The sequence below is a fragment of the Perna viridis genome, chromosome 3, assembly GCF_037379345.1.
Source record: "Perna viridis isolate PV_CMFRI_1.1 ecotype Kerala chromosome 3, ASM3737934v1, whole genome shotgun sequence".
NCBI lineage: Eukaryota > Metazoa > Mollusca > Bivalvia > Mytilida > Mytilidae > Perna > Perna viridis.
In genome coordinates this window covers 12,661,578-12,674,572 of record NC_142447.1, presented here as the reverse complement: position 1 = coordinate 12,674,572, position 12,995 = coordinate 12,661,578, and the positions used below count along the sequence as shown (strand labels likewise).

The 12,995-nt window shown below is 31.3% G+C and overlaps 1 protein-coding gene and 1 long non-coding RNA gene across 2 annotated transcripts; one reads left to right on the top strand and one right to left on the bottom strand.

Moving 5' to 3' along the window:
• Window positions 1-1,692: 1,692 nt before the first annotated feature.
• On the bottom strand, window positions 1,693-2,847 carry LOC148621054 (uncharacterized). The gene is made up of 2 exons (XR_015920836.1): window positions 2,243-2,847; window positions 1,693-1,813 (listed from the first exon to the last, which is right to left on the bottom strand). It is a non-coding gene; the product is annotated as an uncharacterized LOC148621054 (long non-coding RNA).
• Window positions 2,848-8,047: 5,200 nt separating this feature from the next.
• LOC148621053 (uncharacterized) lies at window positions 8,048-9,009 on the top strand. The gene is made up of 2 exons (XM_088573957.1): window positions 8,048-8,670; window positions 8,881-9,009. The coding sequence occupies exons 1-2, from the start codon at window positions 8,151-8,153 to the stop codon at window positions 8,901-8,903; spliced, it is 543 nt and encodes a 180-aa protein (XP_088430083.1). The 5' UTR covers window positions 8,048-8,150; the 3' UTR covers window positions 8,904-9,009.
• The last annotated feature ends 3,986 nt before the right edge of the window (window positions 9,010-12,995 follow it).

Genomic DNA, 12,995 nt, shown 5'->3' with positions numbered 1-12,995 from the left:
TTTTTCAATTTTAAGTCCCTATTTTCATTGTGGTACCAGCTGCTCCAGTGGTGTAATATATATTTTGCCAGATTTATTTTGAACTTGACTTGATTATTAATCGGATTTGTGTTCGATAATTTTGTTGTACCCTTAATTAATAAATAATTTAAAAAAAAATAAATACTTAAATAATAAAAGTTAGGAGACTATGGTAGTACATGTATTTTATCATGTTAACTAAGACTAAGACTAAGAAATTTTATTTAAAGTCGGGTTTCAGTATAACATAAAACTTAGGATCTGTAGAGACTTTAGCCAACATACATTTAACAAAACATAATGAATAATAAAACAAGACACATACAAGAAACACAGCACATAAAATTCACAAGACACACAATAATGACATAAATAATTAGTGTTAGTTGAGATACTATGTACCGAAAATGGTTGGAAAAATAAAACTAGAACTAAAAGATTAATATCTGCAGGAGCCACATTTGCATTAGCTGCCATTATAGTTATAAATGAGGCTTTTAAACTGGTCCAAATTTAACTGAGAACGAATTTCATTTGGCAGCTCATTCCAGAGTGTGGCCCCAGCATACCTTACTGAGTGTAAGCCAAATCCTTTTGTTCTTACCGTAGGAACGTCTGCCAAGTTGTTCTTCCTAAAAGAGTACTTAGATTTTTGTAAATTATAATGTCATGTAAATAAGTTGGAGACTTTTTATGGATAATTTTAAAAACTTCTATTGCCATATATCGAAGACGCCTTATCTTAAAAGATGGAAAACCGGATTTTAAAAGTAATTCTTCATATGTACATTCATAATTTTCATAAATAAAGCGTAGGCGGGTTCTTGTATTTTCTCCGTCTTATTTGTATTGTCCTCCCCACAGAAATGCCAAACCAATGTACTCTAATTAAAATTAGACATTATAAAAGATTAGTAGATTGTTAACCCCCTAATTTTGACAAATGTTTTCCATTCAATGCGTTTTAAAACGTTTAACTGCCTTGACGCTTTTTTACTTATAATATATATATTTTACATAAGGACGCTTACTCTACCGTGCTCCCAGTTTTTACTGGAATCCGAGTTGCTCATTTGCTTTTGTTACTTTGTATGTATGATTTTAGTTACTTTATGTTCTTTGTTGTGTATATCTGTTTTCCATGTCTGGTCTTTGTCCCTGGATTACATTCTTTAACAGTCACTGCATGGATATTGCTCTCTTGGAAACTGCTTGTTCCAATTTAAAAATAAATATATAACATAAGAACCTGAAATGGACTATTTCAATAAGAAAGCCTAAATATGTCAACTTTTCCGAGTCTATCCCTTTCCAGAAATTACTAACTAGCAAAATATCAATAACTGTTTCTTACATTATAGATTATAAACACTAAATACATTACAAACATAGAATAATTAAGTAATCTTCGACTTTTAGTAAACTTATTAAATGTAAGTATAACCATCAGTTTGATTTCATGGAGTTAATAATAAACACACGCCACAATACTCTACAAAGGCGTATATATACTCTCTTAGCAAATACAAAAAAACCCCAAGATCTAGCGATACTAAATCCATAAAAGCAAGATCAAGAGAACAATTCATACAACAATATGCATGTAGCAAACAATAAAGAAGAAGAATGAAGTAAAAAACTCTGATATCAAAATAAAATTACTTTAATTATTTTTTTTTACAAAACGGTACAAAATACATACAAAATATGCTGCAATGTTAAATTGACCTCTTTGCATCGTCTGTGAATGGAATTTCTTCTCACTAATTCTAGTATATAACAACTTTCTTTCCTGAAGTATATAGATAAAAAAAGATGTGTAAGTAAAAACCAGTAAAGAAGAATACAGTAAGCGTATTCCATTTGAAGTCATGTCAAGGACATGGAAAACAGATATACACTAAAGAGTACACTAAAATCATACATACAAAGTAACAAAAGCAAATCAGAAACTTGGACTCTACTGGGAGCACGGACCAGGTGCACCGATATGGTAAGCGTCCTCTGCTTTTCTAGAAACACCTTCCAATTTACTCATAAAAAGTCAAGTCCGGGGTAGACGAAAGAAGAAATGAAAACTATGACACGTTAAACATATAGATAAAACAATATATGAAATATGAAAATAAAGGTAACAACAGATATACCAAAGAAGAAACATAAAAAAATATGAAATATAAAAATAAATAGGCATTCAAATTAATCTGTAATTTAGACTTACCGATATGTTTTCCAAATTTTCTGAAACCCCTGAAACCGTTGATTCCATATCCTCCATAACCTTGCATACCATATCCTCCGTAATCTCTCATCCCATACCCACCGTAACCTCCTATACCATACCCTCCGTAACCGCCCGTTCCATATCCTCCATAAACCGCCAATTCCATATCCACCATAACCACCATTTCCATATCCACCGTAACCTTTCAGACCATATCCACCAAATCCAGTTAGTCCGACTTGTCCACTAAGTTTTCCCGTAGCATATCCACCGAAAAGTCCGCTAAATCCCTATCTATTTTGGTATCCGTATCCTGGATATCCGCCATAGTATCCGATTTCTCCAATTCTATCAAATATATGTGGTCCAATGAAAGTGGGACGAGCATTTCCAAAAATATTTCCATATCCTTGGTTACCATATTAAGGCTGTGTAATGGAATGGCTACCCCCAACGACAGCTTGACGAACGATTCCGATGTTGTTCTTTGATACTGGTCCTAATGGGTTTCCGTATTCTTTAATGTTATGTTTAGGACTTTGTCCAAGCTCTGCAGTGGCTAGTCCAACAAACAGAAGGAAAACAAAAGATTTGAAGGACATCTTGACGGCTTTTGAACCTATATATTATAGAGTTTGTTAGTTTTGAAGCATTTTAACGTATTATTTTTATTGTTTATCAGTAGTATTCATCTTACCGGAAATTTATATTAATTCATTAAGATTTTCACGACTGTTTATTAATATTAAATATCACAGAAGTAATACCATATTGTTAATACTTAATATTTTAAACTTTGAAGTTATATATAGCAAAACTAGTCAATAATTTCAAAGAAAGCTTATGAAACATGGTATTATTAAGATTCGATATTACCTGTCAATACAGTTGTAGAAGATATAGAATAATAATTTCAGCTGAACAACATCTTGTTTTATAGTTTTCAAGCTTACCACAAAACGTAACCACAAGCAAGATTAGTTTCAAAAACTTTCAATCCATTTGTACCAATCAATAAAAACCACAATATCCCGTCACAATAGTTGTAACAGCATACATTTTATTTTACTATATCAATGACAGATGATAAAATCGTGACAAAATGATATATTGGGTTTGTATTACGTTTCATTTATGTAAAATAGTTAATGTCCATTAATTGTTAAAAAAGAACCTTAATCTTTAATTATCGAATTTAACATTAATAGAATATGCCTCACTTTCGTGAATTAAAATTTATCCAGGGGGGGTTCCTTGATTGCTGTCCCCCTTTTTCTCAAAATATTTTGTTATTTTTTTCCCCAAAGTTAATTTTGAATAATGAGTAAAAGATAACCCAAACCCCATTTTTAAAAACTGTAAGATCGGAACCCCCTTTTATATATTTCTAGGTATGCCATTGTCATTTATGCCATTTATGAGTACTTTTTGACGATAATTAGAGTGACGTCCCATGAAAACAATATTGTTAGTTGTCTCTGTATTTAACCAAACAAAAAAAAACGCAAATTAAAAAAAAAATGATGAAAAATAATAAGAATAAAAATAATGATGATTGTTTAGCAAGCGGAAATGGATAATCATTAAGAAATACTGATTATTCATAGTAATTTGAGATAATCAATCTTAGTAGGTATCTTTAAAATGACATTTGAAATGACGGTGTTTTTTTTTGTTATTCTTTCTTTGAAATAATCAGGGGAATGTGATGATTAGCTTCTATGAATTTCACAAATCATTGTGGTTTAATCATTGCGAATTTAAGACAAAGGTAGAAGTGTATTTTGTTTTAACCACGACATAATTAATTGACATGAAACTGTGATCATATTAAGGAGGTAGACTTAGTGTAAGGGAAATAACTCTTGAAATCAGTGATATGTTTGTATCATATTAAATTTCACTTTATGAAACTCTCATTCGAAACAGAATGAAAACAGTCCAAGTAACTATGAAGCTTTCGTGAGATTGAATGCTGAATACAAACGTTCCAATGATTTGTATTTGTAAGAGTTATTTCCTTTAACTTAGATCAACCACCTTAAATAGTATAAAATGTTTAATGCATGGATTTAACTACAATACATTAAAAAACATACTGAATAAGCTGGTGAGTAATATCACTATTCCCATACTCAATGTATCAATGGTTTTCTTCGCGTGTGAAAATGTGTGCGTTTTTCTTCAACACTGGTGAGGTTTTTTTGCGTAATGTAATTTTCGAGGCAGACAAAAATTTAAATCAATAACACAAAGATGAATAGATCTATTATATTTTCATAAATATTTTGCGTGATTTAATTTTCGTATTCCCTTCTTTGACCGCGAATATGGCGAAAATTAAATCATGGAATGTGTGGACCTAACTGCAATTCATTTAAAAAAAAAACATTCTCCTGAATTAGCTAGAATTAAATCTATTAATCCCAGTATTGTTGAATTATGAATTTTAAATTAAAATTTTATATAAAAAAAGTCATAACAATTACAATAACAATTGTTATTTGAAATGTAACAATAAGAAAACCACTTTGACAAAAAATATTATTGAGGCGATTAGTGTTATGAAAATTTATGCAAGCAAAATAATTGTTCAGGTAAATATGAAAAGAAACATATCTTATGACAGTATTAAATGCTAATCATATCGCTTGATACACATTTATATTAAATAATGAATAATAATTTTTTTCGACTTTGATACTGACAATTTCCAAAACGAAAGTAACTGTTATTCTGTAAACTGTGAAAGTACTTATATTCTTGGGGTACCAGTTTTCGTGGATCACGTGGTTGACTCAACCCTCGGAATCGAATTCCCGACGAAGTATCAGTAATCTAATAATTACATTTTTGAACATGTTAATGTACTTTCAGCAAATGAAAGCAGTAATAAGACTAATACTGCTATCACACGCTTCAAGGAGGAGATAGTGGAAAACCATAAATCTGTGCTATGCTCTTTTGGTCTCTGTACAAAACACAATAAATATTTGTAATCTACCGTCTATGCACTGGATTCCTAAACTCCACACGAATTTTTACAAACAACGCTACATAGCTGGATTCGAAAGATCTGTTGGAAACCCTCAATTTAAGACTATTATCTGAGTACATTAGCATTAAAACCTATGATTTAAACTATGAAAACTATTGACCAAACCATACAGCAAACGCGAAAAGCAGAGGACGAATGACCTGCCGATGCACCTGGTCCATGCTCACAGTTTTAAGTGAAATCCGATCGAGTTGCTAATTTACTTTTGTTACTTTATATGCAATATTTTGGTTCTTTATTGTCTGTATCTGTTTTCCATGTCTTTTCTCTGTCACTGTATTACATTATTTTTATTTCCGCTGGAACTTGGTTCCCTTGATTACTTCTTAGCAAGAAAATGGTACGTGACGTCATTTTCTTTCGAAACTCCATAGCAGGTTTGGTGACGTCACACTCACTCTCAATGTTTTATCGGATATTTTCGAATATCTTGTCATTTACGAGAAACAGAAACATATCTGTCAACAAGGTCAAAGGAAAGTGAACAGATTACCGATATACAATAAACATTTTTTAATTAACAAAAGATATGGTAACTTCACATACATGATAATTTAGTCGAACCGAAATCTTTAATATTTCTTTGTTATATTGTAGATTTTTTTTAAACATAATGTCACGAAAAGGCTTACCAATCCTCCTGGTTATTGGACTTGCAAATGTAGAGATTTAACAGAAGGGATAGTCCCAAACACAACATCAGAAAGTATGACACTATATTCGGGCCGTTAGTGCACAATACAATGGGCATGGGTGGTCTTGCCCTAAATGTAGATAATTTTGGTATAAAAATCCTCTTCATGCAGCCATCAAAGTTACGGAAATATAAATGGAATGGGCCAATATAACTTACTGGGCCATACATCTATGGGGGTATCGGATTTTATGGTGGATACGGAGGCCTGAAGGGTCCTCCGGATTAACAGGCTTAGGTCCGCTAGGTCTGAACAGTTACGGAGCTAATAGATTGCATAGTTTCGGAGGATAAGGAATGTCAGGTTTTTGAGGATACTGTTTCGGAAATTATGGTAGATATGAAATGGGAAGAGTTGGAGGTTACGAAATAAATGGGTTATGTGGATATGGCTTGAAAGGTGTTGGAAGCTACGCAAGATTAGGAGAAATGTTCGGTAAATTAATTATTTATAAAATATGAATGTAATCATCCGTATTAAATTGTGTCATTCCTTAGTGTATTCATTTAAAAAAAAGCAAACAAACAAACAAAAACAAAAAAACAAAAACAAAAAAACCTGAAAATTTCAACATTTTACTCATATAAAATACGGTAATTAATTTATCGTCTAAAAAGCTCGTGTTCAACTGCGAAACACTTAAATGAAAGTTTTCTTATTTGTATGTCGGAAGTCTTAAATCTAATATCTAGCAATTACACATATGCAAATTGAAAAATTCGCCAAATTCATTATTAAATAAAATTATCGTAAAGAGGTATAGTTCTACAAATCATATTTGTGATTCCTTTTAAAGGAAGACGAAAAAAAAATTCCATACTGGATTGATTTTGATACAATAATGAGTAGTTTGGAGTTCTGCTTACTATATATCATATAAATAAATGGAAAACTTGAATGGCCTAGGTTGTATCGAAATACAATTTGAAAAAAATAACATAAAAATATCGGAAGTTTTAACAAAAATATAAATTCTAGTGTGTTCGTGGGTAATATGAATTTAAGCACTATAGCAATATTTAGGCCTAAAGACTTTGTAGGTGCAATTGGTAAAAGAAATTCTTTAAGTGTCGACAAAAATGTTTTTTTTTTTTTATGATATGCAACATATTCCTTTATATTAACATTTGGATATTTTGACATAAAAGGAAAATGTCATGCTGTGAAATTTAACATTTTTACTCTGTGTCCGAAATTTATGCTATGTCACATTTAATCATAATCATAATTAATTGCTAAAACAAGCATGAAAGTGTATTTTGTTTGCTCTAATTGTTCAAGGCTCAACTGCTGGTGGTCGTATCGAGCTACCCTTTTAATAGCAGATATAACAAAATTAACTATGATTTGACATTGCAAATTATGAATAAAAACTAGTTCATCATTACATTATGTGTCAATTGAATTGTCTATGATGTATGACGTATAAAGAAGATTTTATCTTCAATCTATTTAAAAAGGGAATTAAATTAATAATTTAGGTTTTTGATAAAAAAAGTATAGTAATTTGTTAATGACATTAATGTCCTGAATCCGCGACTAACCATATAGGTAAAATGTAAAACCTGACAATTTAACATAGAATATTTCAAAAAGGGAGATTGATTACATGTCTTGCATTCATAAAATATTATTCACTATGCGTTAAACCATAACTGAGTGTTAATTCAAGAGACAATTTATCAATACAACATTTATCATTGATGTGATATAGATGATAACAGATAATAATTTATTTAAACAAAAACATAACAAAAAAAAATGTTGTGGGACATTGCATACTGTTTTACCTGTATGTTCACAAGTCATTGAGGTTTTATTATTTCAAAAACCGGTAAGAAGCAATTATTCTTACAACCACAAAATTAACACACATAATTGTGGTCAGCTTGATCAGTATAAAATATCTTGCCCCATATTGACTTTCATTCATTCGAAAACTGTTTACTGAATTAGCAACAAAGGTAAGATTCAATTGTTTAAATTGGCAATAGGAGAAGAAATCTACAGATACTATTTTAAATCAATACGATAAGAATGCATTTGTCAAATTATTTTTTTTTTTCATTTCAATCAACTCTCTGGATATTTAATGCGAGTTTTTCAGTTGTTTTTTTTTAACTGATATTAAAAAGAAGAACTCCTTCTAATCATGTTATTTAATACTGAAATATTTTTAAACTGTTTCAGGACACTCAAACCAAACAACATGTCCCTTAAAACTCTATCGGTCCTCCTGATCGTTGGATTTGCCACTGCAGATCTTGGACAGAAAGGATACAGTCCGATACACAACATTAAAATATATGGCAATCCTTTCGGTCCAGTGGCATTTAATAACTTAGGCATGGGTGGTTTGGGGACATTTGGAAGTTACTATGGAAACGGTTATCCAATCTATGGCGGATACGGAAATGGGATCTTTAATTTAGGTGGACAGCACACTTTCGGTGGGTACGGAGGAATCGGATTTTTTGGAGGATATCCAGGATACGGATACCACAATGGATTAGGATATAACGGCATCCACAAATTTGGTGGATATGGCATGAGCAAATTTGGAGGGCTTAACGGTATGTCAGGCATGGCTGGATACGGTATTATTGGTTACGGGATGGGAGGTTACGGTGGATATGGAATGGGAAGTTATGGTGGATATGGAAAGGATTTCGGTATGAATATTTTATTTATGAAACAAAATTTTATTTATTAATAGAACAAGGTCAACTGATGAGAGGGAAACATTTTTTTAAAAAAGTTTATGAATTAAATATATAAAATTAAATGATTTAAATGTAAACAAAATCGATTTATTTACATACCTTATACTGAATTACGTTAGTGAAATATAATAATTTTTATTTTTCAAATTAATTTTACAGGAAAAAAGATCGGCGCATACTAGGTGATACATTGTATTGATGAAATCCGAGTGAAAACTGATAGAAAGAAATATTTGCACCAATTACCTGGCATTTATATGATTTTATAAGATTTTTAGAATAAACAATAATATAACTTTGAAATATTTTGAAATGAATGGAACATTGCCTTAAGTGACCAATGTAATCTCCAAAATGAAAGTGCAACGGTAGGGTAAGCGTCCTCTGCTTTTCTAGAAAAGAAGATAATTCAAGGTGTTGCCAGGGGATTCTTCTATTTTCTACTTCTAATATTATCATATGAAATACACCACACTGAACATGCAAACAAAAGTAAATCTGTTATGCATCTTATGCAGATTTTTTTTTAAACACATTGTTGAATAATGATTACATAAGTCGTTTTCTCCAGTTGCAAGTAGCAGTTATCCTTGAGATGGGACTACACTAAAAAGACTCTAGTGAATTTTCAATTTGTGTTGCTACCAAAGTTTTATACTACCAATATAATCTCTAAAATGAATCTGGTCAATAACTAAAAATTATGCTCTCATTAAAGTTGCATTTTCAAAATCAATTACAAAGGGTGTAAATGAACTCATATGACCGTTATGACCCTATACTGGGCTCCAAAACTTCTCATAAAGCCGTTCGAATCATGTTTTGTTGCATCCTCCAGCAAATGTTTATATTGTAAATTATTAGCCTCAATCTAATAATGTTTTTAATTATTTCATTAAATGTTATGTCAAAAAAGGTGTAAATTATTTTTGTTATATTAAAGTTGCCAATCGCAAAATTCATTTGAGGTGTGAGTTCAACTTCAGAAGATTCCAAATTCGTATGATTCTGTTAAAGTTATGATTTCTCGACCCTGTACACAACGCTGCCACACAAACTAATAAAAGTAACGTTGTCATATTCATTTTTTGTAACACCACAAAGTGTTTACTAGTGATTTAAGATAGATAAACTTATAAATTGGGAATATTAAGATATGATGAAGGCTTTGGATTTTTGTAATTGACAATATATATATTCGATTAGGAAACACTCTTTGCAGACAGGCTGTTGTGCTTTCATCATAGTGAATTTTGTTTTCAACTGTTACGAATAACATTTCATGGCTAAACTCTTTATAGATTCTTCAAAACATGACCTGTTGCGCAAATTTGATAATACATTTAGATTTCTTGATGATAGTATGGCCGTATATAATATTAATTTCGAAAACTATGTTCAAGATGTATACACATAAGAAATTAAGTTGGTCAATTCTAACAAGTATAGTACGCGTAAGATTTCTTGATTTCGATATTACACTAGACACCTTTATACTGAAATGTACGACAAAATATATGAATTTGATTTTCCAATTGGTAATTCTATTCATAGTTTGTGAATCACCAAAACAGCCTACTACGTTATTTACATTTCAAAACTGGTCCGTTTTATTGGTATTTGTGTATGATTCCTCAAAGAAAAGTTTTTGCACCAGGAGTATAGATATCACAACCTTCTTCAGGAGGTAGACTTAGGGTAAGGGACACAACTCTAACAAATCATTGGAACGTTTGTATTCACCATTTTACAACAATCTCATGTAAGCATCAAAGTAACTTGGACTGACTTCATTCTGTTTCAAAGGAAAGCTTTGAAGGCTTTGGCAATATTGAATATAATACAAACTTATCACTGATCTCAAGAGTTAAATCCCTTACCATAGGTCTTACTCCTTAAATAATTTATTAAGTGTTTTTTATCACTTCGAAAACTTCGATACAAAAAGAAAATAGCACTTGCCCGTAACAGATTTATCCTTAAAGGATACGATTATTCTTTCAGCATTATTTTCACAAATAGATATATTAGACCCCTAGTTACATCCCTGCTAAAAAAACAAAGTCGTTTTAGTATTGCACTACATCACATCCTGCTTACATAGTAATTGACGTTACTACTCCAAATTATTTCTACTGTAATTGTAGTGATCCATTATTTTTAATGCTGGTGTTTTTGATTATATTGTCATTCTTTTGTATGTTCTGAGCTAGCTTTTAGTAAGTGGTAGCATTTTCAGTGGATGTTATATATTTTGTCTATATGGTGTATGCTGAGGAAAGTCACGGAAGGAAATGGATGTATTATTGAATGCGTTTTGAAGAAGTGCCATCATTCTGTTGCCATGAATGTTACAACTTTGGTTGTCGGGCCTTTCTAAGTTACTTAAAGTCATGTTTATAGTGTTGACGACCTTATGCTGACTTGAAAGTATTCATAATTTTGTATTTAGGTTTTTTTTTTACATGTATCAACGGTTTACTCATTATGATCCAAAAGTTACATATCTAAGTATAAAAATTAATTCCATTACGTCAATTGTAATTGTAAATATGGGAAGGTACAAATGAAAAACAGGGTAAAAAATGATTTCAAAAAAGTAAAGTTTATATCAATATTAATATTAAAAGATGATTTTAATCTTGTACATGTAGACTGCAAACATTGAGTTTTTGTAAAAGTTCGGATTATTACACGATTCAATTCATGATCTAATAGCCATTTAAACAAATAAACAAAAAAGAAATGACAGGAAAAGAAGCAGTAAACTATTTCTTCTCAGATGAATGGCTTGGAAATGCCAATTTGACTTTATGCTTTTTTTACGGTATCTAAGCTACATTTCGTCGGTAAGGGATAAGGTGGGTTGACGGTCTTTTATTATGATTTAACCATTGAAGTCTTTAATTCTGCACATCATTTTCCATGACTGCAGTTTCTATCTACAATTTTATCTTATATAAATACTCAATTAGGTTAATTTTCTTTATGTCTTGAAAGTGCGAGACATCAGGTGTATTTGTAAGACAGCTCTGAATCCTTCGACATTAACAGTATCAAAATCCGCAGTAATAGATCAATAACAATTCATCAAAATCAAACTTTTAAAAAATAACATAACGAAAGACCGACAACTTAATGACAAATATCTTCTGACAGGCGCACGAAAACTGTAGTGAAGGTCAACTTGTTTCATCACCAAATTAAATTTGTTATTAGACTATTTTATCTATATATATATATGTCCCGTGATGCCATACATCGTGTACTAAGTTACAGCCCTAGATTAATCCTACGAGGAGGAGTGATCCGGCCAGCGAAAGCTATATTTTGGCCAAGTGGTCTAGGGCGCTGGACTTAATGCAGGCGGTGTTGCCATAGATGTCACAGCGGTACGAGTTCGAGTCCCGCGGAAGGAATGACAAATAATTACTTCGCAAATTTGACAGTTCTAACATCGCTGGGAATTTTTCAGACCCTTCTATAAGTTTACGTTAATTTGATCCGATGGAGCAGTGTAGAGAATAGAGTCGTCACATTCTGAGACGATGTATATATATATATATATATATATATATATATATATATATCTAAATTTCAAACAATTTGACGAAAAACTGACGACCTGATAATGTATCTATAAAGTGAAATTTTCAATCTGACAAATGAACTTTTATCTGTAAACGAACGCTTTTCTCCCAATGGATCTGGCATGTGGAAAAGCGATATACTTGCAAGGATTAGAAACTGTTCATTTCAAGAGCTTATTTTACCCTGTATATGTGTTAGTTCAACGCCCATTACTGTGAAATTTTTTGGTCATTTTTCTAAAGCGAAATGTTCTTTGTTTGCTATCTGTTTAATGTTCCAAGCAATGCTTTATAAACGTGCTTGAGACTTCGATACAGCCACTTTACTTTTTTTTTTCAAAGAGCTGTCCAAGGCATTAGCATTTCGTTCTTTTGTAAATCTCATGAGTATTTTAACATGACACATGGATTGACGGTCTATTTGAACTCTTTTTAGTAATCGACAACCGAAATACTTTTGTAGGGAAATTCACACATAAAGTATGCATACAGACAGTAAATATTGTATTGGATGATCCCTTGATAAACTGGAAACTTATTTATATTAAAATTTATTTGGTTTAGTCCTATTTTCGATTCCAATGCAACCTATATTAAGCGACCGTCAGTCTTAACTGAATAAATCCTTCTGCCGGCCGAGAGGTTAATTGCATATTCAGATATAATTAGTTTAGTTCAATAAAA